At 41.8% G+C, this 24,980-nt stretch overlaps 1 protein-coding gene across 2 annotated transcripts; it reads left to right on the forward strand.

Annotated features, from left to right (window-relative positions):
* Positions 1-3: 3 nt before the first annotated feature.
* Positions 4-23,556, forward strand: BTBD3 (BTB domain containing 3). 2 transcript variants are annotated; one of them, XM_064146141.1, is made up of 5 exons: positions 4-54; positions 13,559-13,823; positions 14,381-14,471; positions 14,980-15,098; positions 19,252-23,556. In XM_064146141.1, exons 2-5 carry the CDS (start codon positions 13,681-13,683, stop codon positions 20,282-20,284), a joined length of 1,386 nt encoding a protein of 461 aa, XP_064002211.1. In that variant the 5' UTR covers positions 4-54; positions 13,559-13,680; the 3' UTR covers positions 20,285-23,556. The 2 variants fall into 2 exon arrangements, with proteins under 2 accessions (XP_064002211.1, XP_064002209.1); XM_064146139.1 differs by lacking the exon at positions 4-54 and having other exon boundaries at positions 13,024-13,823.
* Positions 23,557-24,980: the final 1,424 nt, after the last annotated feature.

Genomic DNA, 24,980 nt, shown 5'->3' on the forward strand with positions numbered 1-24,980 from the left:
GCGAGGTCGCGCGCGCCGCTGCGAGGGGCCCGCGCCGCCCGGGAGCGCCCTCAGGTCAGCGCTGGGCAGGGCGGGCTGGCGGCGGCCGCTACGGCTGCTGGCGCTGCGCTCGGGGCAGGGGATGCGGCGCGCCGAGGGGGGTCGGGGTCACCTTCGCCCCGCTGGGCCCCGGGCACCGCAAGGGGGTGAGGAGGCTGCCTCCCGCCGCGGCAAGGGGCGCGTCGGGGCGGTGGCGGCTGGTGATGGCGATGGGCGTGCCGGGCTGTGGTGGCAGTGGCACGGGATCTGAGGCAGGCGTCCGGTAGCCTCTGGCCGCCCTGTGGGGACGCTTGCGTGAGGGATGGGGCGGAGCGGGCGCACCTGAGTGCCGGTACCGCCGGGCGCTGATAGGGCTCGCCGCGAAACTTGGGAAGAGAGAGCCAGGAGAGTTCTTGTGGGGAGCGGTTGCTCCAGGCAAACCGGGCGCCGAAGCGGTCGGTTCACTTGGCACAAAGAGCCCCCCTGGAAAGGGGGCTTTGCCTGTCCAAAGCCATAGTTTGTGTCTGCAGCCGCGCCTAGAGGTTTCGTGCTTACTCCCCCCCCCCCCCCCCCCCACCTTGAGCCTGTGCAGCTGCTTTTTGTGCAGGAGCGAGTTGGCTTCGTTGTCATACTGGAAGCGAACCAGCAGCGATAAACCTCTTTAAGTGGTCAGGTGGTTTGGGATGAAACATGAAGTGTGAAGAGCAGCGAACTTGGGACAGGCTCTGCCAACGTGCCTGATCGCCTGGGCAGGGGGAGCCTCCCCGGGAGGGGAGTGTGGGCTGGTGCATCCACCTGGACAAAGACACAGTCGTGTGAACCTAAAAGTTTGGGCTTGGGCTGTTTTTTTCTGCTGAAATAAGGCTTCTTTTAAAGAAGAAGTATTTCAAGTACCAGTTCAATAAACTTTCTCACGTTGTTGGCCAAACTTCCTTACGTACATGTATTAGTTTGACTGGCTTCAGCTAAGGGCTCACACCGTTACTGTTTCAGCGTTTCTTTTGAGAAAGCCTTACTGTCATAACCTTCTTTTGCCTGTACTGTTTCCAGAGCTGCAAAGTTTAAAATCAGGAGAGAGTAGTGGGTTGAAAAGATCTGCATTGATTTTATGGTATTTAAATGTCCCTGAAGTGATGGTTACTAACACACTTAATCAAAACAACTGAGTGACTGTGTCTCATCTGAAGAGTGCTGGTGCATGTAATTTGTATGTCAAACTTTAATCCGTGTCCTGGTTTTCTCATTGTTTTTTTTAGAGAGAGGTGATGTTGTGTTATACAATGCTATATTGTATGCTGCTTTAACTTTTGTACTAGAGTCAGACCCAAAGTAACTATTTTGGTGGGAAGGAACTGATTCCACAGTTTCTTACAGAAAGTCGTGTCACAAGGCAGAGTATCTCGTGTTTACTGGGTAATTCAACTTTGCAAAGCAAACCTCTGAGGGCCTTATTCATTTGAAGTAAATTCTGCAGGATTGTCAGCACTGACTATAGAGTGAAGTACTTTTGTTTCTTTTAATCCCGCAGTAAGTACACTGCAGCTAACTGCACAATAACTTCCCTTGTGTTTCCCCTCCCGTGATCCTCGGCTCTGCCCTGGAGGAAACACCTTTCAAAAGCAATGTGTGATTCCTTTAGTTTGCCCTTTAAGGCTGAGATAAAAAAATGCAAGTTGCAACAGTATTTTTTATTAATTGGACTCTTGCTTGCTAGAGCTTGTGAGCAAGTAAAGTTACCAAACAGCTGTTTTGCTTGTGATGAAAGCGTCAGTGCTAGGATAGGCCCAATTAAAACTAGAGGTCTGATGATGGTAGACTGTGTGTTGTCAGAAGAAATTTAGGTCTTTGCTCAATGTGCCAGCTTGTGCAGGTGATGCTAACTTTTGCAGCAGAATGCACTTCATGCTCAGCATTAGCTTTCTCTGATAATCCAAGATCTCCTGTGATAATCTCTGCTATCTCATAAACTTTGCTGCCTGTTTTTTTGTTTTGTGTGAGCAAATGTTCAGATACTCAAGCTGGCATGGAACCCCTGTTTTGTGTGGCACCATATAGATAAGTGATAAGCAACCGTTTCTACCAAAAAGAGCTGATAAAGGCAAAAAAAGAGAATAAGAGAGGGGAGTCTTGGAAGGAAAGCTTTGTGTGGTGGAAATTGTCTTTTCTGCTGTGAGATTAAGATCTGGTATCAGGCCTTAATTACAAAACCACGTTATATATATACATATATGTAAGGAAACTGTGAAGGGGTGAGCTTCACTAAAAACTTGTTTCATTTGAATCTGCAAACTTCCTATTTTCCAGGCCTGGCTTGTCTGTTTTATGATCCCTCTGCACATCTTACAACTCGGTAAACTAGAGTAGAGAAACCAAGCAAGTGCAACATTTGGAAAATCTGTGGTTTTAGATGCAAAGTGATGATCTGTGAATGTGGGCTGGCTGCCATGGGTATGTGCAGTGTAGAATTGCAGGAGCTGATTTCAGAGGCATCTTGAGACGTCACCATGTCCAGCCCTGTTACCTGTGTCTTGAGGTTACCTGATACCCTCTGGTGAAATACTTACTTACTGTGGATCACGTACCACTTCAGTACAGGGTGAATGACACAGTAACATCCTCCTGTGACAGGATATTTTTGTACCAGGCTACACTCTGAATCTACCCTAGCTGCAGTTTCTCCTCTTCGTGTCCAAAGCTACTAAAAGGAGTCATTTTCTTTGAAACACTGCATTCTCTCCAATAAGCATTGCCACCTCTCTGTTTGCTCCAGGCATACTTGGTTGTGGGAGTTGTCTGAGAGTATGAAAATAAAGCACCTCTTCAGTCAGGTTGCATGTTTGCTTGAGCCTCATTGGTGTAAGATTTTGTATATAGGCTTGTAATAGCTGATAGGACAGTACGGATTGCATTTTAAAGGGATTTTGTTCTGCTTGATGATGTGTCACCTTGCTCACGTAGTGGAGGAGGGAAGTACAAGCTTTACTCTTTAACAATGAGGACAAGCTGAAGCTGGCCATGTATTATTTACAGCCAAAATGTATGCAGTGACTTGTGTCCTCAGCATACAGTTCAACTCGGAGATGCAAGAAATCTCTGCTTAGCTTCTGTCAAGAAACGTAGCTCAAGAGGGGTACTGTGTACAGTAAGGGTAATACAGTGCACTTAAACATGTACAAAGTGTACATAGGTGCTTTTATTTCTTGGTTCTATTTTGTTGTCTTCAGTAATATGCTCCTGTCAATCCAAGGTGATGTTACTCCATGTATACCAAGAAAAAGTAAAGGTTTTTACATGAAATAAAACTTACAGTGCATAGGACTAACATGAATGTATATTTTCCTTACACAGTCCCTTAATTACACTCTTATGTTTGATTACTTGCTCCTTCCTTGTTTTTCTTCTTTCTTTACTCAAGTTCTGACAAGTCCTGGAGTCTCTGAATCAGAGTTATTGTGAAAAGGAGCAGATGTTTAGGATATCCTAACATTAAGACAAATATGTCTTAATGCATAAAAATATATCCTGAAACCAGAATTTGAGGAGTATGTATATGTTCATCTTGTAAATTCATTACCACAAAGCAGCTGCCATTTTTTTGTAAAGAGGAGAAACTGACTGGAATACCAAAGAGTAACTGATCTAATAGGCAAGCATGACTAAAGTATTTATTACAAAGGAAAAGAAATCTGGTTTTTCTAGAACAGTCAATATGATAAAACTCTGGCAGCATCTTAATGGCCCTCTAGAAGAGCCATTCAAACAGCTTGTGTGAGCTGTGAGGTTTGGAAGCAAAGTTAAAGAACAAGTAACAGGATCCGCAGCATTTAACATGTGGCAAAGGAAGATTAGTTCAGTGCAGCACAAGTTAGTGGGTGTAATGTTTGGCTCTATTTCTTGAGCTATGTGGATGCAGCTCGTGTTGACAAGAGTCAGTCTCTCATATCTTAAAATTCGGGTTAACAACTGTAAAAACATTGAGTTTTGGATACCACTTTTTGGGAAGCGAGAGCCACCATGCTTGAGAATGCATTTTTCAGATACTTGGTTTGCCATTCAACTGACTTGTTCCTCTTTTCTCTATCTGGGGTAAGCTTCCTCTTTCCTTGTTTAAAATGTGGAGGGGACAAGAAGCTGTGCCAGTTTTCTTCTATTTAAAATACTTGATGGTTCCAAATATGTTGTTCTGCTGTAAACACGTGATCTACTTTGGGTTTTTACATCACATCTTCCCTAAACTTCACTGGATATAAAACTATAACTTGGCACAATATATGTGACAGAGCCTAATGCTATTTATGTTGCAACACCGAACAAAGCTTTCCAAAAGTCCCCTCTGTTCTTCCTAACCTTGTTGAAAGGGGCTGGTAGCATGGCAACCCCAGGAGACTGAAGTTTGCAGGCTACAGAACAGAGGTGATGCGGGTAGTAGCAATATCCCCTCCCCCGCTGTGGTCTCACAAGGTATTTCAACGCCGTGGTTTGACGTGGGGAATGTAGGTTATCTGTGAAAATGCAGCCCCTGAATTACGTGGCAGTGTAATACACTGTAATGCAGTCCCTGTGTGGATACTCATGGGGTAGTTACTTTCCTAGCACCATCAATTCTCAGAAGCAACGACGCACTGAAAAAATGTTCTCGCTGTTAGCATTTGTGTTTTGCGGTGTGGGGAGGGACGAAGACACTTTGGAACTAGTCTACCTTACAGCCTACTCTTTATTGAGTCTCTGTTAATGTAACTATTTTGGCTTATAAAGAATACTTTCTAAGCCAAGTTAGAACTGGTGTGAAGGATTGTCTGCATAGACAGGGTCTGTCTGCAAGATAGTGTTGTCTGTAGTCATCTAGTCCAGTATCTCCCCTAAAATAGGCAGCATATGAGTACTAATTGTAGCCGTGGTTCTTCTGAAGTGCAGTAAGATCACTAGCTTCTTTCTCACAGGGCACTGAATGATCATTAAATGCTAATGACTTTTGATTACTGTTGACCTCGGTCAATTTAGAATTAGTGACCTAGCGATGAAAACCACTGTATCTCATTACCAATTTCCTGAGCTATCTGATCTTTCCTTTGTAAGTCAGTTTTGGTAAGAGGCAGAGTAGAATTGAAATTGACCTCTGTCTTAGAAAAAAGAATTGAGTGCTTTCAGGTTTGCAGTATCATGTTTAGAAATAAATATTTTTTTTTAAAAGGCAGTTAATAGGAAAGACCTTATTTTGTCATCACAAATTGTCAGGAGCAAAGCTCGGAATGAAACAGATGAGCCTAGAGTTTTGTGATGGGGAAGAAAAGCATAATTTGTCACTGCTAGATTAGTAGAAAAACAGTTTGTCTCCTGTAACCTTGAGTTGTATTCTCATTTTGTAGTCACAGGTTTGTTCATCCCAGAGTTCATTTATAATTCTTGGGTTTACTTTGAAGTATCAAGAAGCAAATTATAGAATAAATTGCAAATTCTGCTCTTGGATATTTTCTACCTGCAGTTCCCAAGCTATGACATTGGGGAATGTGTCTCAGCATGCTGGTAAAACAATATATTTTGAGTTGTAATGAAGCATTTCACATTATTTCTTTACACTGGCATAGAAGATAATGTTTGTGTGATAATTCATTGTAGTAGGATCAAATCTTTTGTTAACTCTAGGCCCTTTAAACATAAGTGCTTCTTTCTACGGTTGTGGTTTATATGGACTGTCATTCATGCACCAGGCATGGTTGAAATCAGAATGAAAGTACAAAAGAATTGCAAACATTTTCTTCTTTTTCACTTCAGTACATTAGCTGTGAGCTGAAGCTGTGACCCAGTGAGAACAAACCCTTCAACTTTACAAACAAAACTCGGCAGTGTAGACAAGTCTGTGCTGTGTTTGAGGAGTAAATACAAAGTTACACAGAAGTTAAATTGCAAAGTTAAAGCAGCTGTGCAAGAAAAGTTACATGAAAAGAAATGACGGGGGGATGTTGCTCTTGGTGTAGGAACAGGTTTGTGGTGAGCCAAGTGAAATGCACGCAGAAAGGAAATGGATGTTTATTTCCAAATAAACATAGAGTGAAATGTTATTCTTAAATACAGTGTTTTGTTTTGGTTGCTTTATTCTAGAAAGGATATTCCTGTAACAAAAGCAGAATGAAAACGATTGCAGATACAAAAGACACCAAAAAGGGTAAGGCTGCTTTGGTAGGAAGATCAAAAAAGAAGTGCTATGTGGAGACATAGCTTATATGCTAGCAAATGAGAGTAAAAGACCCCTAAATATTCATACTTTAAGAGTCTTATGTAAGTTATGTTGACCTGTCTGCTTAGGGCTTTTGGGTTTTGTTTTCTTTAAAGCATTAAGGGCATTTAATAAAACAATGTAATAACTGTATCAGTGGATAATATTATGCCAAGTGTTTAAATCCTCATACTTCAAATGGTTAAGAACAATATTTGCCAACATGTATGTTGTAGTGTAGTTTAAGACCAATAGCTAATTTGGATTTCAGTTTAGAGCTTGTAGTGTTGGTTCAAGATACAGTTCTACTCTTTCCCAGCTCTTGACATTATAGGAAAGAAATGCTCTCTATCTTTTTTTTTTTTAAACCCTGTATTTTGATTTCTCTGAGCTTTTACAGTTCTGCCCATCTTTCTCCCTGCTTTCAGTTGCCTTTTTTGTGTTGGTATTTTTGTTTGGTCATGTGTTTTGAATTTGGTTGTTTGGTTTTTTTTTTCTTCTTTCCCTGTAGATGCCCTTACTGAGTGAGGCTTGAGGGCCAGGTTTTCCATTTGACAGTCAAAAGTGGATGCAGTCACGGTTACTTTCAGTACTGCCAATCAAAAACTTAGGAGATTTGAAGAATTTGTCAACTGTAATGAATGTTTTGTTTGGGGAAATCGAGAGTAGAGCTCCAAGTCCGCTTCCAACTCATAATTTTTACAATCAGAAGGGTTGGAATGGCAATTAGGAAGGATTCTTGCAAGTAACTTAATAATTCATACATAGACAAACAGAGTTAGGCTCCGTAGCTTTTGAGGTTTTTGTCTTTTTATTTCCATTTTGAACATTCCATTTTTAAATGAGTGCTTAAGTCAATTGAAAATTATCATTAGACAGGAAGAGTTGTTAAACAGTAACACTGTGTGTTTTGGTTAATCGAAGTATACAGTCTGAAATTTGTTTCCTCGTAAGGGGAAATCCAGAATTTAAACAAAGGATGTTAATATTGCATAGGCATAACTGGCAAGGGAGAGCCTTGGCAACCTTACAAAAAGAAATATATGCATTTTGTCATTGCCTACTTTGAATTCATTCTTTTATTTGTCATCTGGTTGTACCAGACAATGAGGAATTTTGAACAAAATTGAGCTTTTATAGGATTGTCCAGTTTATTACATGAAGAACAGAGCTGTGAATTAGAGATACATCAAAAAACAGTAGTAGAAGAAAAAAAACACAAGAGAACTTGTGTGTGCTTGCTATTGCAGCAGGAGGGACTGATGTAATATGAGGAAGAATAGTCCCATCAACCCCAGAAATTAAATAATTTCTCAATGGGAAGTCACCTTTAGAAAGACATAATTACACTAATACCATATTATTAAATGTTGTACCAAGAGTTGGGCTATATAATGTGACTCATATGCCAACTCTCACAGCGATGCCATGATATATGATGGTCTTAAGGAATAAATGAAACTTGGGATTACAGGTGTATTGCATGCATCTTCATTTCAACAGCAAAAACAGTGCTTCAGTTGTACATAATATTTAGCCAGGAAGTGATTTCCAGGAGTTTGTAACTTGCTCCTAATAATTTGATAGGGGCTTGACAAATTTGGTGGCTTTTTATGATGAAGTCACAGCAACAGCGGACAAGGGAAGGGCAACTGACATTGTCGACCTGAGTAAGGCATCTGACTCTGACCCATATGACATCCTGGTCACCAAACTGGAAAAACAGAGATTTGATGGGTGAGGCACTGCTGGATAAGGAATTAGCTGGATGACAGAGTGGTGATCAATGGCACAATGTCCACCTGGAGACTAGTGACAAGTGTTACCCCTCAGGGGTCAGGCTGGGACCAGTGCTGTTTACCATCTTTGTCAAGAACATGAACAGAGGAATTGAGTGCACCCTCAGCAAGTTTGCAGATGACACTAAGCTGTGTGGCACAGCTGACTTGCTAAAGGGCAGGGATGCCATCCAGAGGGACCTGGACAAGTTGGAGGGGTGGGCCCAGGCCAACCTCATGGCATTCAATAAAGCCAAGTGTTAGGTCCTGCACCTGGGTCAGTGCAATACCAAGCACAAATACAAGATGGGTGGTGAATGGCTGAGAGCAGCCCTCTGAGGAAAAGGACCTGGGGGTCTGGGTTGGTGAAAAGCTCAACATGAGCTGGCAGTGTGCACTTGCAGCCCAGACAGCAACCGTGTGCTGGGCTGCATCAAGAGAAGCATGGCCAACAGGGCAAAGGAGGGGATTCTTCCCCTTTACTCTGCTCTCCTCAGACCCCACTTGGAGTACTGTGTGCAGTTCTGGAGCTCCCAACACAAGAAGGACATCAGACTATTAGAGCGAGTCCAGAGGAGGGCCATGAAGATGATCAGAGGCCTGGAGCACCTCTGCTATGAGGACAGGCTACAAGAGTTGGGACTCTTCAGCCTGGAGAAGAGAAGGCTTGAGGAGACCTTACAGTGACCTTCCAGTATCTGAAGGGGACCTACAGGAAAGCTGGGGAGGGACTATTTACAAGCTCTTGTAATGACAGGATGAGGGGTAATGGGTTTAAACTGGAAGAAGGGAGATTCAAACTAGATGTTAGGAAAGAGTTCTTTACAGTGAGGGTTGTGAGACAGTGGCACAGGTTGCCCAGGGAGGTTGTGGCTGCTCCCTCCCTGGAGGTGTTCAAGGCCTGGTTGGATGAGGCCTTGAGCGACCTGTTCTAGTGGGAGATGTCCCTGCCTATGGCAGGGGATTGAAACTGGATGATCTTTGAGGTCCCTTCCAACCTAAACCACTCTATGATTCTGCATCTTGGTTTGTAGTATTTCAGTTGGGGGAATATAGTCCTTTGACTAATTCTTCACCTAGAATTTTGGGTTTGTATTAGGCCAGTGTTAAGAAATTCCACATTTAAATCTAAGACCTTTCTAGATGAAGTATTTCTGATTTGATTAATTTGCTTGTGAAGTAAGGACTAGCAAGCCTTTGAGGAACTATGTTTCCCCTTTTCTAAGTTATATACATGAAGTTTGGTTCTGTTAATATACAATTAATGAGGGAAAATGAAAATGGCTGAAGAAGATTAGGAGCATGTTGTAATAAGCTTTCAGTAATGGATACATCTTTGGGTGAGAAGGTCCTTGACCCTCTTGCTTCAGACATTGATTTGAACTTGGGATTTTGACTAGTCTTTCAGCACGTGAGGGATTGCTTTTGCTGGCTGCGTACAGATTTGTTTGTAAATTAACAGCATGCATATAGTAAAAGAAGAAAACTCTGTAGTAGGAAAGTAAATGAAAGCCTCTGTTGAAAAGGAAAGAGGAGCAAGTGCCACTATCAGTAATTCTTTGGAGGCTTTTTTTCTCATTTTATGTGCCTCTAATGATTGGGTTAGGAGATGTAGTTCCTGAGCTGAGGAAGTGCATTTGAAGGTGCTATTGAAGCCTCTCAGAGGTTCGTAGTTTTTCATAGCAACTGTTGGAATCTGTTGTGAAATCGGCACAGCAGAGCAGATTTTGGTGAGTGGCTTAAGGTGGTAAAGGTAGCATTTAGGCTTTTATTCACTGAGATGGATTCAGGCAGAACATACTTCATCTGCAGCTTCTTCCTCCATTCTTTCCCCAAAAAACCCATAGCATCCTATGCGTGTGTTTTGCAGAACTCAGGCTGTGGTGAACTCCTGTGGGCTCATGGCTATGATCTGTCTTTCCCAGACTGAGTTGACCAATCAGTCTCTCTCATTCTCTTCTGTAGCCTCCCAGTGCCCATGTCTGTTGTGTGTCTAATCTTTGGATTAGTAGTGGTCATATGGTTTGAAAAACTGTACAAGGACCTTGATTTGGTTTTTTGTTTGTTTGTTTTTTTTTTTACACTTTGATAATCTATAAAATGGATTTATGGAATGAAAAATCAAAGCTGATACAAATCTCTTTTTGCCAACTTCAGTGCAGAGACCCAAATTTTCAGAAGAGTGCATGGTTTTCCTCTATCTTTTTAAAAACTTCTTCCTTTTGAAATGTCTATCCTATGCAGCAGCAAAAGGGTTATTTCAGTAACTAAAAGGGCTGGAAGTTTACGTAAGTAGGCAAAAAAATTGCAAACCTAACAAACTCAGATTTTGAGCTGAGAATACCTGCTGTGTCCCTGCATAGACTGAACTGTGAGCAGTTATAAACATCACATCTGTAGGATGAGTTTTTCCTTTACCCCTTATTTTACCTTTCTATAGCTAAATAATGTGGTTTAGGTTGTTCATTTCCCTTCCAAATCAGTCAAAAGAGAAAGGAAAAAAAGAGTGGGGGAGAGGAGTAAGAAAAGCTTGCCAGAAATTATTTCTGTGGCAATTATATAACCTGCCTGTCAGTGTGCCTTTCAGCCACACCAAGGATAAACCCACCATGTTTTAACTTACCAGACAAGGAGATTTTGCACTAAGTCATTTGCTTGTGAAATGTAGTGGCTGAGGTATGGACACACAGTCTTCTGCTTCCATCTGAAGGCACTGCTCATGGAAGGGGAAGAGGACAGGTGTGCCTGCCAGTGGCCTCAGCTCAAACTGCTGCAGTGAAGTCTCTAGATGGCCAACTGCCAGAGTGTTTAGTTAGTGCCTAATACTTCAGTATGAAGCCCAAGGAGACCTGATAATGAACCGGTTTGGGTTTAAAGACATTCCAAGGTTGCCTTACAAAACCTTAGCTGTGATAGAAGCATTCGTTGCAATGTTTCAGTGAATACCCTGAGTAACATTCCTCTGCTTCGGTTTAAGTCAGTGGCAAATTTCTGTTGGGGATTTCAGCAAGGTTAGACAATTCTCCACCAACCTTTAATTTCACTGTTTAATTTCTCCTGTCCAGCAAAACTTACTAAGGTTAAAAGTGGCAGAATTTGCTTTGAAAATGAAAATTATTTCTTTTTTGAACATAGAATGTGAATTCATAATTATTTTCAGTTCTCAAAGTATTGGGAGAAGAGATGTGGAATCTTGACACTTAATACCTAGTATGTTTTTATTTCCTTACCATTTAGGAAATCTGATCTAGAAATAAGTTCTAAGTAAACTAGTTGCTGAAAATTAGTGTTTTTTCCTATTTAAATTGTTTGGTTGCCTTAGCCTGTATCCTTTTTATTGCAGAAAGTATTTGTGGATAAAATCGGAGTGTGTTTGCATCTCAAGGAGTGATTTCTGCCTGAGACTCTCTAAATCACTCAGACTTTTTCATTTAATGCTTTGAAATATTGATTAAATATATTCGCTCTGGTTTGCTTTAATCTGATTGCACATCTAGAAGTTTTCTTCTGATGTGATGCAGCCACGTCTGGTGTAAGTGGGTTTAATTAGCACTGCTTAGTGATTTGGGACCTCTGTCAAAGGCTATTACATTATCTGGAAACATAAGGAGTTAAAGCTGAAGCTGTGACCTCGTCTATATTCGTGTTACACTGGATTAGAAGCTGTGCTGAAGGGGATTGCTTAACTGCATCACAGTCTTTGCTGCTGCTAGCTGATTGTTTTAATTTGGTTCTAATATCTGTATCCTGCTCTGGCTGGAGGCTCAGGAGTGACCTCATTGCTGTCTACAACTACCTGAAGGGAGGTTGTAGCCAAGTGGGGTCTGGTCTCTTCCAGGCAACCACCAATGGAACAAGGGGACACAGTCTCAAGTTGTGCCGGGGGAAGTATAGGCTGGATGTTACGAAGAAGTTCTTGACAGAGAGAGTGATTTGCCATTGGAGTGGGCTGCCAGGGAGGTGGTGGAGTCTCCATCCCTGGAGGTGTTCAAGAAAAGACTGGATGAGGCAGTGCCATGGTCTAGTTGATTGGATACGGCTGGGGGATAGGTTGGACTGGATGATCTCAGAGGTATCTTCCAACCTGGTTGATTCTATTATTTGTGGGAATAGTAGAGACAAATGAAGTCATGCTGATCTTGACTGCATGTGGATGTAGCTCCCACAAAAATACTTAGCCCCAAATACATATTTTTACTGGATTTCTACTTTTAATTGCTTCCCCTGTGGGAGTGTAGGCATGTGGCAGTTTGAGGCTGGTTGCCCCCTTCAGAAAGACATGGAGTCCTCCAGGAGGTGGACCCAGGAAACTGTAGGTTTTGTTATTGAATCTCATAACCATGCCATCTCTTTGTAAGTTGGCTGCAAGGCTAACTCTCTCTGTGCACATCGTTGGATGCAGTGAGCTGCTTCATCTGATGTGGGGTGGAAGGATGGTTTCCATCTTAGCTGCAGCCTTCAAGCCCAAACTAGTTTTTACTGCCCAGTATTGGTCCTGCTTGGGCCTAATGCCAGGGAAGAAGGGGAGGCAGTTTCAGACCTGGCCAGCCTGAAACCAGCCTAGCAGTGGAAGGGGAGAAAGAGCCCTGGGGGCTTATGGTGAACCCCAGGTGGGAGAAATGGAGTACTGGGTTTTGGTTTGATTTGGTGGAGCTTTTTGGATGCGTGAAGCTTTTTGCTTAATGAGCCTCTATGTTAAACCCAGACTATGTATTCCTTTGTTGTTTGATATTACACGGTCTGCTATGCTCACCACTATGTATTGTGTATTGTAGCCTGTGAACAGCTCTTCTCGTTAAACTTTGCAATACTCAGTCCTGTGTGTGAGGCGGGCTGCTTTTGCCCTAAGGCATTAGAGCAGCCTGTCCCGCTGAAAACCAGGACGAAGCAGAAGCAGGAGAGCTGAAGCAGGCAGGCAGGCTCGTGGCCAGCGCCGTGCCGTTCGTTTTCCGTTCCAAGCGGGAGCGCAAGCGCCGCGCCTCTGATGTGCGAGCGGGTGCGTTACAATAGGTGTCACTGTGCGCCTGGCTCCAGTCGCCAGCGGTGACTTCAGCCATTGGCTCCGCACGCCGCCTGGCTCCATCCGCAGGGCTGCAGTTCCTGCTCTGCTCCCGTCCCTGCCACGCACAACTTGGGCTGGCACTGCTGCCCCGCGCCTCTTGCTAGCTCCCGTCGGAACGGCCACGCTGCAGCCGCACGCCTATCCTCCTCGCAAGGTGCACAGCTTCCAGGCGACTCCTCATCAGGAAAGCTGGAAAGAAAACTGGCAGGAATGATGGGGATGTATTTAACGATTCAAGTACTGGATCAAACTTAAAGTCAGGGTTTTTTTTGTTTGGTTTTTTTTACTCGGTGCACTTGAAAGGTCACCTTGTCTTGCTGGAAAAGAAGCACATTCTCAGTTCTGCTGCTCTGTTGAACAGCTTCCACGTGCATTTCTTAAATGTTCCTGGCTAGTTAGGCTACCTAGCTTTACAGACAAGTATACTCATGGTAGATGAGAAAGGAAAGAACATGAAATGTCTCACCTTCTTCTTGATGCTTCCAGAGACGGTGAAGAACAGGTCCAAGAAGAACTCTAAGAAGGGAAATAGCAGCAGCAGTAGCAGCAGCAAATTGCCTCCAGTTTGCTATGAAATCATTACCTTGAAAACCAAAAAGAAGAAGAAGATGGCTGCTGATATTTTTCCCCGAAAGAAACCAGCCAACAGTAATACAACTGCTGTCCAGCAGTACCACCAGCAAAATCTCAATAACAACAACACAATTCCAGCACCTAATTGGCAAGGACTTTATCCAACCATCAGAGAGAGGTATGTTCTGGGCAGGTTTTGGGTTTGGTTTTTTTTGCTATTTGAATGAGTGAAGTTATTTAATGAAGAAAAATCAGTTCTCCTCCCCCCCCCCCCCCCCCCCCCCCCCCCCCCCGTGTGAAACAAGTACTTTAGTAATGGTAGATATTTTAACATCCTTTTTTCCAGGCAGTGTAGCTGTTTGTCTTGAGTAAATAAAAATGTTGCTGAAAGCTGCAGCATGCCATAAAGATTTGCCTTTAGACTTTAGGGGGGGTTGTCAGTGGTGTATGATTTTTTACTTGAATTTCCAATTTTTGATAAATTCTCTTCAGTTTAGAGATGGTTTGTTTGGTGTTTTTTTTGTCTTACACACAGACACACCCCCTTCCCCATCTCTGCTTACTTTTTTCTGTGATATGTTCTTGTGATGGTGTGTAAAGTAGCTTAAGACTAAGAGTGACCTGCTTCTCTCTCTAACACGCAACTGTAAATTGTTCAAAAATCGAATTTCTTGGGTTTGGAACAAGCACAAAATGAATGAGTGTCACAAATTAACACACCGCCTCTGTTTGTAGAAATGCAGTGATGTTCAACAATGACTTGATGGCAGATGTTCACTTTGTGGTTGGGCCACCAGGTGGGACCCAGCGGCTGCCAGGACACAAAGTAAGCAACAGCTGCACTATCAGCTCGGGTGGGGATGATCAGAGAGCTCCCGTGGTTACACTGGGACACAAGCGTGGGAGACTTAGCTCTTCTGGGACAGGAATAATTCTGTGTTTTAAAGGGCAATGTGGGATACTGTGGAAGTCGAATAGACGTGTCCCTTGCTTTTCTCTGTGTTTTCAGTTAAGTGATACACTTGTTCTAAGGCAGTCAGTATAAAGTTGGTAATAGTGCTTTTGTGCTGCTGATTAATATTACTCTCAAGATTTTCTAGACATAGGTAACTTCTGTGGTGGATTTTCCAGTAGCTAATGTGTATACACACATGAGAGTAAAATACAGGGGGAGTGTGTTAGTTCTGTTCTTAACTTTGACTTCATTTCTTACCGAACTGTGTCTATAGAGTCTGTCAGTAAAGCCCACTATGCTCAGATTGGCGCTCTCTCATTGTTTTTGTTGGCAATGCCTTCAGTTTAAAGCATGAAATAAGATTTCCCTTTCTCAACAGTACGTTCTGGCTGTTGGGAGCTCTGTGTTCCATGCGATGTTTTATGGAGAGCTTGCTGAGGACAAAGATGAAATCCGTATACCAGATGTTGAGCCTGCTGCTTTTCTCGCAATGCTGAAGTAAGCATCATTCATCTGATAGGTATTTTCCTTTATGATGTGTAGATGCATTGGTAATGTCGTAGCTAAAGCATTAGACTGGTATATAAACAGAAAGAAAGCAGTTGTCTAAAATATTCCTCTTTCAGTGTTTCAGGTATTTTTGAACTTCTGTCTTATTTTGCTCTGCTGCTTTACTTCTAGGGATGCGTATATTAGACTAATGGAGGCAGCTATAACTAATGACTTTGGCAGGGGATCTTTGGGCACGTTGCATATTGTAATGCCTATTGATCTGATTTGTCACTGCATATGTTACACAAAAGAATGGAGTTACTAAAATGAATTGTCAGCTGTAACAAAAAACAAGCAGACAAAACAAACAAACAAAAAAAAAACCAACACTGTTCTACTTTGCAAGCATAGTGAAAAGTTACAAACAAACAAACCCCAAAAACATTCAAAAACCCAGACTTGCTGAGTATCATTCCAGCTCTTTTATCAACTTTCTGTGTGCAGGTCTTGTCTTAAAAATAAACAACTCCAAGTTGCTGAATATAGCCTCTAAAAATTAAATTTCTCATTTATCATATTGATGCCTCTGGAAAGTGGTAAAAAGGCTGCATGCACAATTAGGGGTTTTATTCTAACAAGGGAAAACAGTCAGTTTACATGGTCATTATTTTCCTTCCTGCAAACTGCATGAGAAATACTGTCTTCTCCCTCAGTGAGCATAACGAAGCAGCTTCCCTGCTGACTTGTCCTTGAACGTATATATAAGCTGTCATTAGTGAAGAGAGATGCCCTGTCACAAAAATGCTACTGCTTTGAGGTTTTTTTCCCCTTCAGCTTTGTTAACTGCCACTGCTTCCTGATAAAGAATATACATTAGTATCTGATAGTAATCCTTTAATATGCTGATTTTTCTTGCCTGTGATGGTGTAATCACTGTCACTTTATTGCATTTCCTAGGTTGTTTTAACTAGCTTTTAATTTAGATAGTGGTTAGGGGTGTTTGGGGTTTTTTTGGCATTTCAGTGACACACTAGATGAACATTCAAAGTTGCATATACAGTTTGTTGCATAGTGTGTTTGGAGGTTATCATGAACATCATAAATGTTCTGTGCAAATACCTATAACCTCCAGAAAAGGCTGAGGTCATACAAATGTTCTGCAGACCTGTAACCTAAAGTTGGGGGGAAATATTATGTAGTTACATCCTTGCTTTGGGCCTTTCTTATTTTGCAGATGTTTTCTTAAAAGCTTGCACTTGTGCTTTCCTTTCATGTAGAATTTTACAAGGTACAAATACAAGATGCTTGTTCCCCTGAACACCTCTTTCTTTTGGAACAGCAGATCTATTTTCCTGGGACTAAACATGATGTGCCATAAAAAACCCTGAATGCCTTCTGAATTTGTCAGTCATAAATGCGTTCAGAGAGCAAACCTAGTAGAGCATCAATACTGCTGTCTAGGTTCTTGCTTTATTATTTACCCTATGGCAAATTAGGAAACTATGTTTGAGTGCCTGGTTAGAGCCATGGTATTCTTCATTTTCTCAGCTTCTACAAAAGCAAAAGATCACAAAAAGTTTATCTCTGTGGATGCTGGGGTAGCCTTGCCAGTGCTAACTTCCATTGATGCAGAGTGACTGCACTTGCAGAGTGCTCCTATGCCTGCAAACACCAGGGTTGTCTGCATCTGCGCTGGTGCAGGGAAGGGATATTGCTCAGCAGTGCAGCATTCCACTCATTGCAGGATCCGGGGCATATGTTGCACTGGGTGGAGTCTGGGGGAAGCCAATGGTCCCTTCATCCCTTTTCCCCTGGGAAGTCATCCCCTTGATGTGTTTCTTGCAGCTGCTATGAGCAGTGGATGGCAGAAGGTTTATGGTCCTGGTGCTACAGAAGGAAATGTCTTTTTACTTATCCCAAAGCAAGTCTCTCCTTTATATGCTCCTTTACAGAGTCAGGAGGGATGCATATAGTCTTTATGAGAAAATACACTTAGTTTGGTTTCATGGGGTTTTTTAGAGTTGTGATAGGTTTTCTCTTCACTTGTCTGCATGTTGTTTTATTGGTTGGGTTTGGGTGCTTTTGTTCTTGGGTGGTGTTGTTCGTGGGATTGTATGGGGTTTTTTTGTGTTGTGGTTTTTTTTTTTTCATTTGTTTTGTTGATTTGGGGTTTGTTTTCTTTGGGGGGGGTGGGCTTGTGGTGTTTTTTCCCTTGAACAGTGAATTCTTACAGCATAAATATTTTTTATTTACTAAGTAGTGGGCATTCTGACAGTGAACATCAAGCAAAGTATTGTCAGGTGTAACATAGGAAATAATACCTCAGTTGATAGAAGTATACTAACTTTTCTACCAGTAAAATTGCTTTGGCAGTTTTCTGCCAATTTATAGTCTGGCTGACAAACTGTGTTGGTGTCTTTATTGTATTACGTCTTACCTTGATCTTGACTGTTCATGTCAGAACTGTGGTCTCAGCCCAGGATGAATGTGTAACTAAACCATCAAACTCTGTGGTCTGTCAGAATCCTCTGCTTAAGAACAGGGTGAAACTGAACTATAAGTAATTCCAGACCAGAGCTGAAGTACACTGGTAGAGTGAGAAGTGTGGAATATTGCTGACAGCCAATCTGTGCTCTGTCTATTGTAAATCAGTGAGTTTTTAACTTCCACAAATGTTAAGCTAGCAACTTCTGTATTTCAACTTAAAACAGATGTCATCATTCTCGGCTGTACTAGCGGGCAGAGAGAAGTAATAGAAGGGAGAACAGAGTTGGAGAGCAATGAAGAGGAATAAAAATTGATACATTTTTTTAAGCAGTAAAGAAGCTAATCCTGTAACCAGGGGTACATAGGTGTGCTTGATATTGTTCAAAATAGCCCAGTCAAAACCAGCTAAAACAGATTTAAAATTAATCAGGTTAACTATGTTTAAGTGTCTTTTTTTTCTCTAACCTCTTAGATTTTTATAATATTGCTTAAGCAGTATCTGCTCTGAGCACATTTTCGAAGTGTGGCTTGGAGGATAGTACTTTTCATCTGCAAAAATACAAATAAAGATGTTTCCAACTACAGTCAGATCAGTGTAGTTACTAATTCCACTTTATAAACACATCTGTTCTGCAAAAAATCCATTGTGTTGGAAACCTGCTAACTAGAAAATTTTCATTTAGTACAGGGTTGCATAAAACTTCAGCTTTGCTGGAGGAAGGCACTTTTATCAACCATAACCATCAAGTCTTGCTTATGCCTATGAAGAATAAAATTGAATTTGGCATGGTTTTAGCACATTACATTCACCAGCTGCAAATGGGGCCCTGAAGCAGGCAATTTTAAAAAGAACAAACTGTACAATGCCCCATTTCTCTGAGCAATGAATCCCAGCAGTTTAGTCACATAAACAGAATTTCACCTTCTCTTCCACTGTATGAGCCTTGCAGTGAAGCTTTGTTTTCCTCCTTACGCAATGAGACTGAGAGAAAACACTGTGCTGGTGAAGCTGGGATGTTACAATCGTTAAGCAATCTGAAAATTGCCTTTTCCTATAGACTTCATCTTCATGTTTTTTTAACAAAAGTCACCCTCCCCCATCCCCCCAAAGAAACAAGTCCCTAGTTAGAAAAATGGCTAGCACCTGACATAATTACATAGCAATTCTCTTCTTGGACTACCTAGTTGTTCCAAATAAACTTGTTTTTATTCCTGCACGTGGTCCTCAGTAAATCACTGTTCACTGTCATAGCACATCTAGTCCAGGTTACTCTTCAGAGTATGTATTCCAGACTGTTGTGTTAGCTGAGTAAGGTGGTTCTTGAGGAGCTCCTGCTTGGGGCAGATAGCCTCCCATTAGCTATAGCACTTATGGAAGAAACAGAGAGCTGGAGGGGCCATGGTTTGTAAACATAACCATTGTCTACAGAGCATCGACCCCAAATGTGAACTTTCATTCACCTTAGGTTTAAGCCTGTTCTCTTGCATGGTCTTACATGAGTGATGAATTTGATTTTGTTTTCTTTCTAGGTTTAATCTGTGTTCCTCAGATGCACCACTTAGTTTTACTGGGAGGCCATTTAAATATTATTTGTTTATAATGTTCATGTGATGTCAACAAATTACCGTTTTGTATTAAGCAGCAGTGTTACATGCATGTGTTCTTTTTCAGATACATATATTGTGATGAAATTGATTTGGCTGCAGATACTGTACTGGCCACGCTTTATGCTGCCAAGAAGTATATTGTCCCTCATCTTGCCCGCGCCTGCGTCAACTTTCTAGAGACAAGTCTAAGTGCAAAGAATGCCTGCGTGCTGCTTTCCCAGAGCTGCTTGTTCGAGGAACCTGACCTGACCCAGCGCTGTTGGGAAGTGATTGATGCCCAGGCTGAGCTGGCTTTGAAGTCTGAGGGATTCTGTGACATTGATTTTCAGACACTTGAAAGCATTCTCCGAAGGGAGACTCTGAATGCCAAAGAAATTGTTGTGTTTGAAGCAGCTCTGAACTGGGCTGAAGTGGAGTGTCAGCGACAAGAGCTAACCGCCACTATCGAGAACAAGCGCAAGGTCCTGGGGAAGGCTCTCTACTTGATACGCATCCCTACCATGGCGCTCGACGACTTCGCAAACGGCGCTGCTCAGTCTGGGATCCTGACTCTCAACGAAACCAATGATATCTTCCTCTGGTACACGGCTGCCAAAAAACCAGAGCTGCAGTTTGTCAGCAAGCCCCGGAAGGGCCTCGTTCCTCAGCGCTGCCACCGCTTCCAGTCCTGCGCTTACCGCAGCAACCAGTGGCGCTACAGGGGCCGGTGTGACAGCATCCAGTTTGCTGTTGATAAGAGAGTGTTTATTGCTGGCTTTGGACTGTATGGTTCCAGCTGTGGATCAGCAGAGTACAGTGCCAAGATTGAACTTAAACGGCAAGGAGTTATCTTATGCCAAAACTTGAGTAAATACTTCTCAGATGGTTCCAGTAACACTTTCCCCGTGTGGTTTGAATACCCAGTGCAGATTGAGCCTGACACCTTCTACACAGCAAGCGTGATTCTGGATGGTAATGAACTCAGCTATTTTGGACAGGAGGGAATGACAGAAGTTCAGTGTGGGAAGGTAACAGTTCAGTTTCAGTGCTCCTCGGACAGTACAAATGGCACTGGGGTACAGGGAGGACAAATTCCTGAACTCATATTCTACGCTTGAATGAAAATATGTGGAGACAAAGCATTTTGCTGTGAAGAACCTGTCTGTTTCAGGCCTACTGATGCTTATCTTTTAATCTGCAGATATGTGATAAGTGCAGGTGATATGTAACTAAACGCTGTGGGCAAGTTTCTGGCTTGCTATACTTGTAGCATCGTTGGTGATAAAGTTTAAGTGTGGTATTTAAACTGGAAGCTCTTAGGAGCAAGCAAATTTTAAAGGCTTTGTAAGAGCAGTGCCTCTTTGCTGGTGATGCTGACCCTTTCTTTGATGAACCTGTGAATCACCAGAGGATGTCCTCCTCTTGTATCTCGCTAAACACTGTCTTTCGTTGATCTGTTTTCCTTTCCTGCTTTCAGATGGTAATCATTTTGGGAGGTTGAGGTTGAAAATGAAGAGCCTTGTTTTACAGTTTTTCTCTTCTGGTTGCTCTTCAGACTTAAGGGATTCCAACAAACTGAGCTGCTTTTGATGGAAGCTGAAAGAAGTGCTTCAGTTGTAAACAGAAAAAGCAGAAAAAGTTTAAACGTTCATCTTATCAGATTCTCTGGTGGCCAGCTGTTCGGGATGGCTGCAGGGGAAGATGGAGAGAAGCAAGCAGCTTTCTCAGGAAGCTATAGAGCATGCTGACTCTGTCCATCATGCATGGACATGTTTACAGTGGGCTTGGCAAGTTACCCTCAGAGTTCATTTTCTAGAAATCCCACCTTAAAGACAAGGAAGTATTTGTACATGTTCAAATTGGATATGCAGCTCTTGACACTCTACTCCCATGACCTAGTTTAAGTCAGTTTGCTGTTTAAGTGGCATTTTTTCCAACCCATGCTGAATAAATGGGAATTAATATAATTCAATGCAGGGTAATTTTTTTTGGTCTATTTTGAGTGGGTTTTGGTTTTGTTTTTATTTCTAAACATAGTGGAGGCAGCCAAACAAAAGAATATACCAATCCTGACTTGAACTTTCTTCTGTAAAATGAGATTTCCTCTTTTTGTTGCAACACATCATCAGCAGGAATTTAGACAAAGACAGGAAAGATTCCCAGCTGTGGTCATGTTCTGCGTAGTATCTGTCGTCAGATAATAGGGGAGAGGAGGAAGTCTAATGTGCTAATGCTGTATCTCTTGCAACTGCTTATGGTTACGTATCAGTTGGAGGAGTGTGGTGCAGATCTCCTTGTCTGATTGTTGGGTTTTTTGGTTTGTTTTTTTTTAACTCCTTGTCATATGTCTATCATTTTTAGAAAAGAATTACAGATCATGACTCCATTATCCAGTAAGGAAACCAGTGTAAGAAATACATGTGCTGTTTAAACATAAGAAAAGCCTTCACCGCTGCATTGGGACAGTTGCTTTTCAAAGAGACACTACTACCTATTGTAAAGTATCCCATTCTTATTTCATCTCTGAAGTGGGTTCTGTGTGTTTTAATGAAATGAGAGGACCAAATGATTCTTTTGACAGGCTGAAGATTAATGTTATAGTATATCAACACATTATTGTAGCATAACCCTAAATTCACTTGTCAGTTTTGTAATAAAAATGTTTTTCTCATATGATTTCTTACTAGTTTAATGCTATTACTTTAAGTGTTTCACGACAATTGGAATCCTGGCCCCTGGCCATCATAAAGTGCCAATACGTCTTTACTGTCTGAAGTAGGGAAAACTGGAGCAGAGACATCAAATGCTTTATAGCCAAAGCCCAGATCTTCTCTCTAGGTAGTAATAAAAGGAGAGCCAGGTGAAAAACTGCCCTGAAAGATCTGTGCTTTTTACACATCTTAGTGTTTAATGTTTAATATCCATACATACATATGTGTGTGCGTGAGCAATGTTCTTTCTGAAATGTAAATGCCCTCAAAATATACAGAAAAATGTTTTGGTCTTTTGTAACAGATGTACATAATCCAGACTGTTAGTGAAAGCTAAACAGAATGCTACATGGAAAAGTCACTTAGAGATTTAAAAATACTCCAGTTAATTATATTTAGATCTGCAGCCTAAAATAGATGAGTATAATTTTATGGACTGGAGGAAGAGTTGTTGAAGAAACTGCAAAAAGGACTTGTGAGATTGTGATGAGGTCATCTGCTTTTAGGCAACAACTGAGCAGCAGTTCTATTTACTTAAATACATTTGAAAGCAGAAAAAGACACTAATCAGCTGATGAAGTTTTCTTGCAGCAAGTGGTTGATGTAGATGTAATTGCTCTGAGTCATGATCAGATTAGCAAGTCACTTGCACTGGAAAGTTGCTTTGTGAGTTTGGGAAAAATCAGGTGCCTCAGCTGGTGAGACAAGGCAGAGAGTACTGCAGTGCTGTAACTGGGCTTGGGTTCTCAATTCGTTATTTGGTTTTTACTTACCTGCTAATAAAGGTGAGATCTACTATCTTCACTGGCTGGAATGGAAGTTGGGAGATCAGAATACTGTGTAGCTATAATATGTAGAAAATGAGCTGTTGTTTCATTGTTATCTTTATTTGCTACTTCTCCAAAATGTTTTTGATGAAGTAGCATGAAAGCAACTTCTAGCTTAATTCCTCTGAGTCCATTCCAGGTTTTAGGAGCTGGTGCATGTAATTATTCAGTATGGCGTTAAACATAAGCACTGCAAAACACCTTTTGATGTTTACAGCACAACTTGATTCTGAACACTACTAGATGCTAACAAGTACTAGTATATAAGAAGGTGGCCAGTACCAGTCACCTTAGGCCATCAGGGCACTTTATTAGATGTCTGAGTGTGGATTTGGTTGGTTTAGCAGTAGCAGTGGAGCTTGACTACATGGATTGACAATTTGGAAGCATCAGCTGTATCAACCTGGAAAGTGAGCATATAGAGATCCTTCCATCCTTCTGTCTTAAACTGTACCTGGCCATCTTTGCTACCTGTATGTTTGATTTTCCTGCTGGGGGGAATCTGTGATAAGAGAGTATAGCGTAATATACTTTCTGCATATCTAAAATAGTATTTAACTAAACATTTTAATTTCTACATACTTATTGCACTGAACTGGTTTGGGATTTATTTTTGTTACTATTTGTTGTGATAAACTCAGCTAACTTCAGGTCCCAATGCCCATTTGTGCTGGAGAAGTGTTTGACCTTGGCAGGCTTACAGCATTATTTATAAAGGACAGATATATATAAATATGAAGTACCTCATGTTGAATGTTATTGTACTGTATCTTTAATGTCACAGTGCAGATCTTGTTGGACTCATGAATGTGTATGATCACGTTAAACATACAAATAAAAGTGGTTCTTAAATGGTTGTTTCCTGCAGTATCTTTGAAGCACGAGCTGTGAAAGCCTTCACTTTGTTAACAATTTCTATTGTTGTACAGTTGCACATAGATAGTTATTGAGCTTATGTATTCAGAGATCTTTTGATCCCCAAAGGAGTGAAAGTCTAAGGAAAAAGACAAGAACAATGGAAATGTTAATCAGTTACATTGTAAAAAGGTTGGCGATTAAGCTAATGAGCTGGAGTGAATTAATTCGTTTATGTGCTTTACGAAAGACCTTGTCTACTAGCATTAATATTTTGCTGTTCTATTAATATTGTAAAGCATTATGAAGATGAAGGAGGAGGGTCTTGTGTTTATTCTGAAAGACAATTGGCACAGGAAAGGCGATGGTTTTCAGTCTCTGCTATACTAGAATAAAGGACATGGTTAGTAGTGCCAAGAAGCTGCGAAGAGTTAATTATGGAATATTATTCAAACTTCTAATTATTTTTGTACTTAGTTTTCTTTCTGGAGCTTCAAAACATGATTTTAGATGCTTTTATGGTCAGTGAAGCTGAAGTTCTGCTTCTGTGATGTATGTCTCCAAATTATTACTTGCTAATGATAAGGAATACTCCTCGTTGTGGTATAGACAAGTGGAGATTTAATAGGGGAAGTCTTTCCCAATAAGAACAGTACCTTCAAGCTTGATCCAAAGTTGTGGTTAAATCAGGTTTACAAGCATCAATCTTGTCACTTCTAGGAAGCTGTTTTTCTAAAATCCTTACTGCAGTACTTGACACCACTATGTTCTTGCTTCAGATTCTCCTAAGTGCCCAGTGCCCATGTTCAGTTTGGAACTGGCTTCAAACAGGAACTGTCTTATGCCTTGTTTTGTACTAATGACGCCAGCTTTTAAATGTGTGGTAGACAGTAGTGTGATGTGGTGCAGGAAAGACCCCAGCCAGAGCGGCAGTCTAGGTACGTTAGGGGAGATTGGTGCTGCTAGCAGGCTCATTTTCTCTGCTAAATAGCATCAGTCCGGGTTGGAAGGGACTATAAGGATCATCTAGTTCCAACCCCCCTGCCATGGGCAGGGACACCCTACCCTAGATCAGCCTGGCCAGAGCCTCATCCAGCCTGGCCTTAAACACCTCCAGGGATGGGGCCTCAACCACCTCCCTGGGCAATCCATTCCAGGCTCTAATGCTGAACGACTTCCTCCTCGCACCAGTCTGAATCTCCCCACCTCCAGCTTTGCTCCATTTCCCCCTAGTCCTGTCACTCCCTGATAGCCTAAAAAGTCCCTCCCCAGCTTTTTTGTAGGCCCCCTGCAGATACTGGAAGGCCACAGTAAGGTCATCTCAGAGCTTCCTCTTCTCCAGACTGAACAGCCCCAACTCTTTCCTCATAGGACAGGTGCTCCAGTCCTCTGAGCATCCTTGTGGCCCTTCTCTGGACATG

The sequence above is a fragment of the Pogoniulus pusillus genome, chromosome 7 (assembly GCF_015220805.1).
Source record: "Pogoniulus pusillus isolate bPogPus1 chromosome 7, bPogPus1.pri, whole genome shotgun sequence".
Taxonomy (NCBI): domain Eukaryota; kingdom Metazoa; phylum Chordata; class Aves; order Piciformes; family Lybiidae; genus Pogoniulus; species Pogoniulus pusillus.

Excerpts from the sequence above, each read along its gene's own strand:
- BTBD3 (XM_064146139.1), top strand. The coding sequence starts at position 13,501 with ATGGTAGATGAGAAAGGAAAGAACATGAAATGTCTCACCTTCTTCTTG. Across the intron at positions 13,824-14,380 it reads TATCCAACCATCAGAGAGAG|AAATGCAGTGATGTTCAACA; the intron begins GTATGTTCTGGG and ends CTCTGTTTGTAG. Across the intron at positions 15,099-19,251 it reads GCTTTTCTCGCAATGCTGAA|ATACATATATTGTGATGAAA; the intron begins GTAAGCATCATT and ends GTTCTTTTTCAG.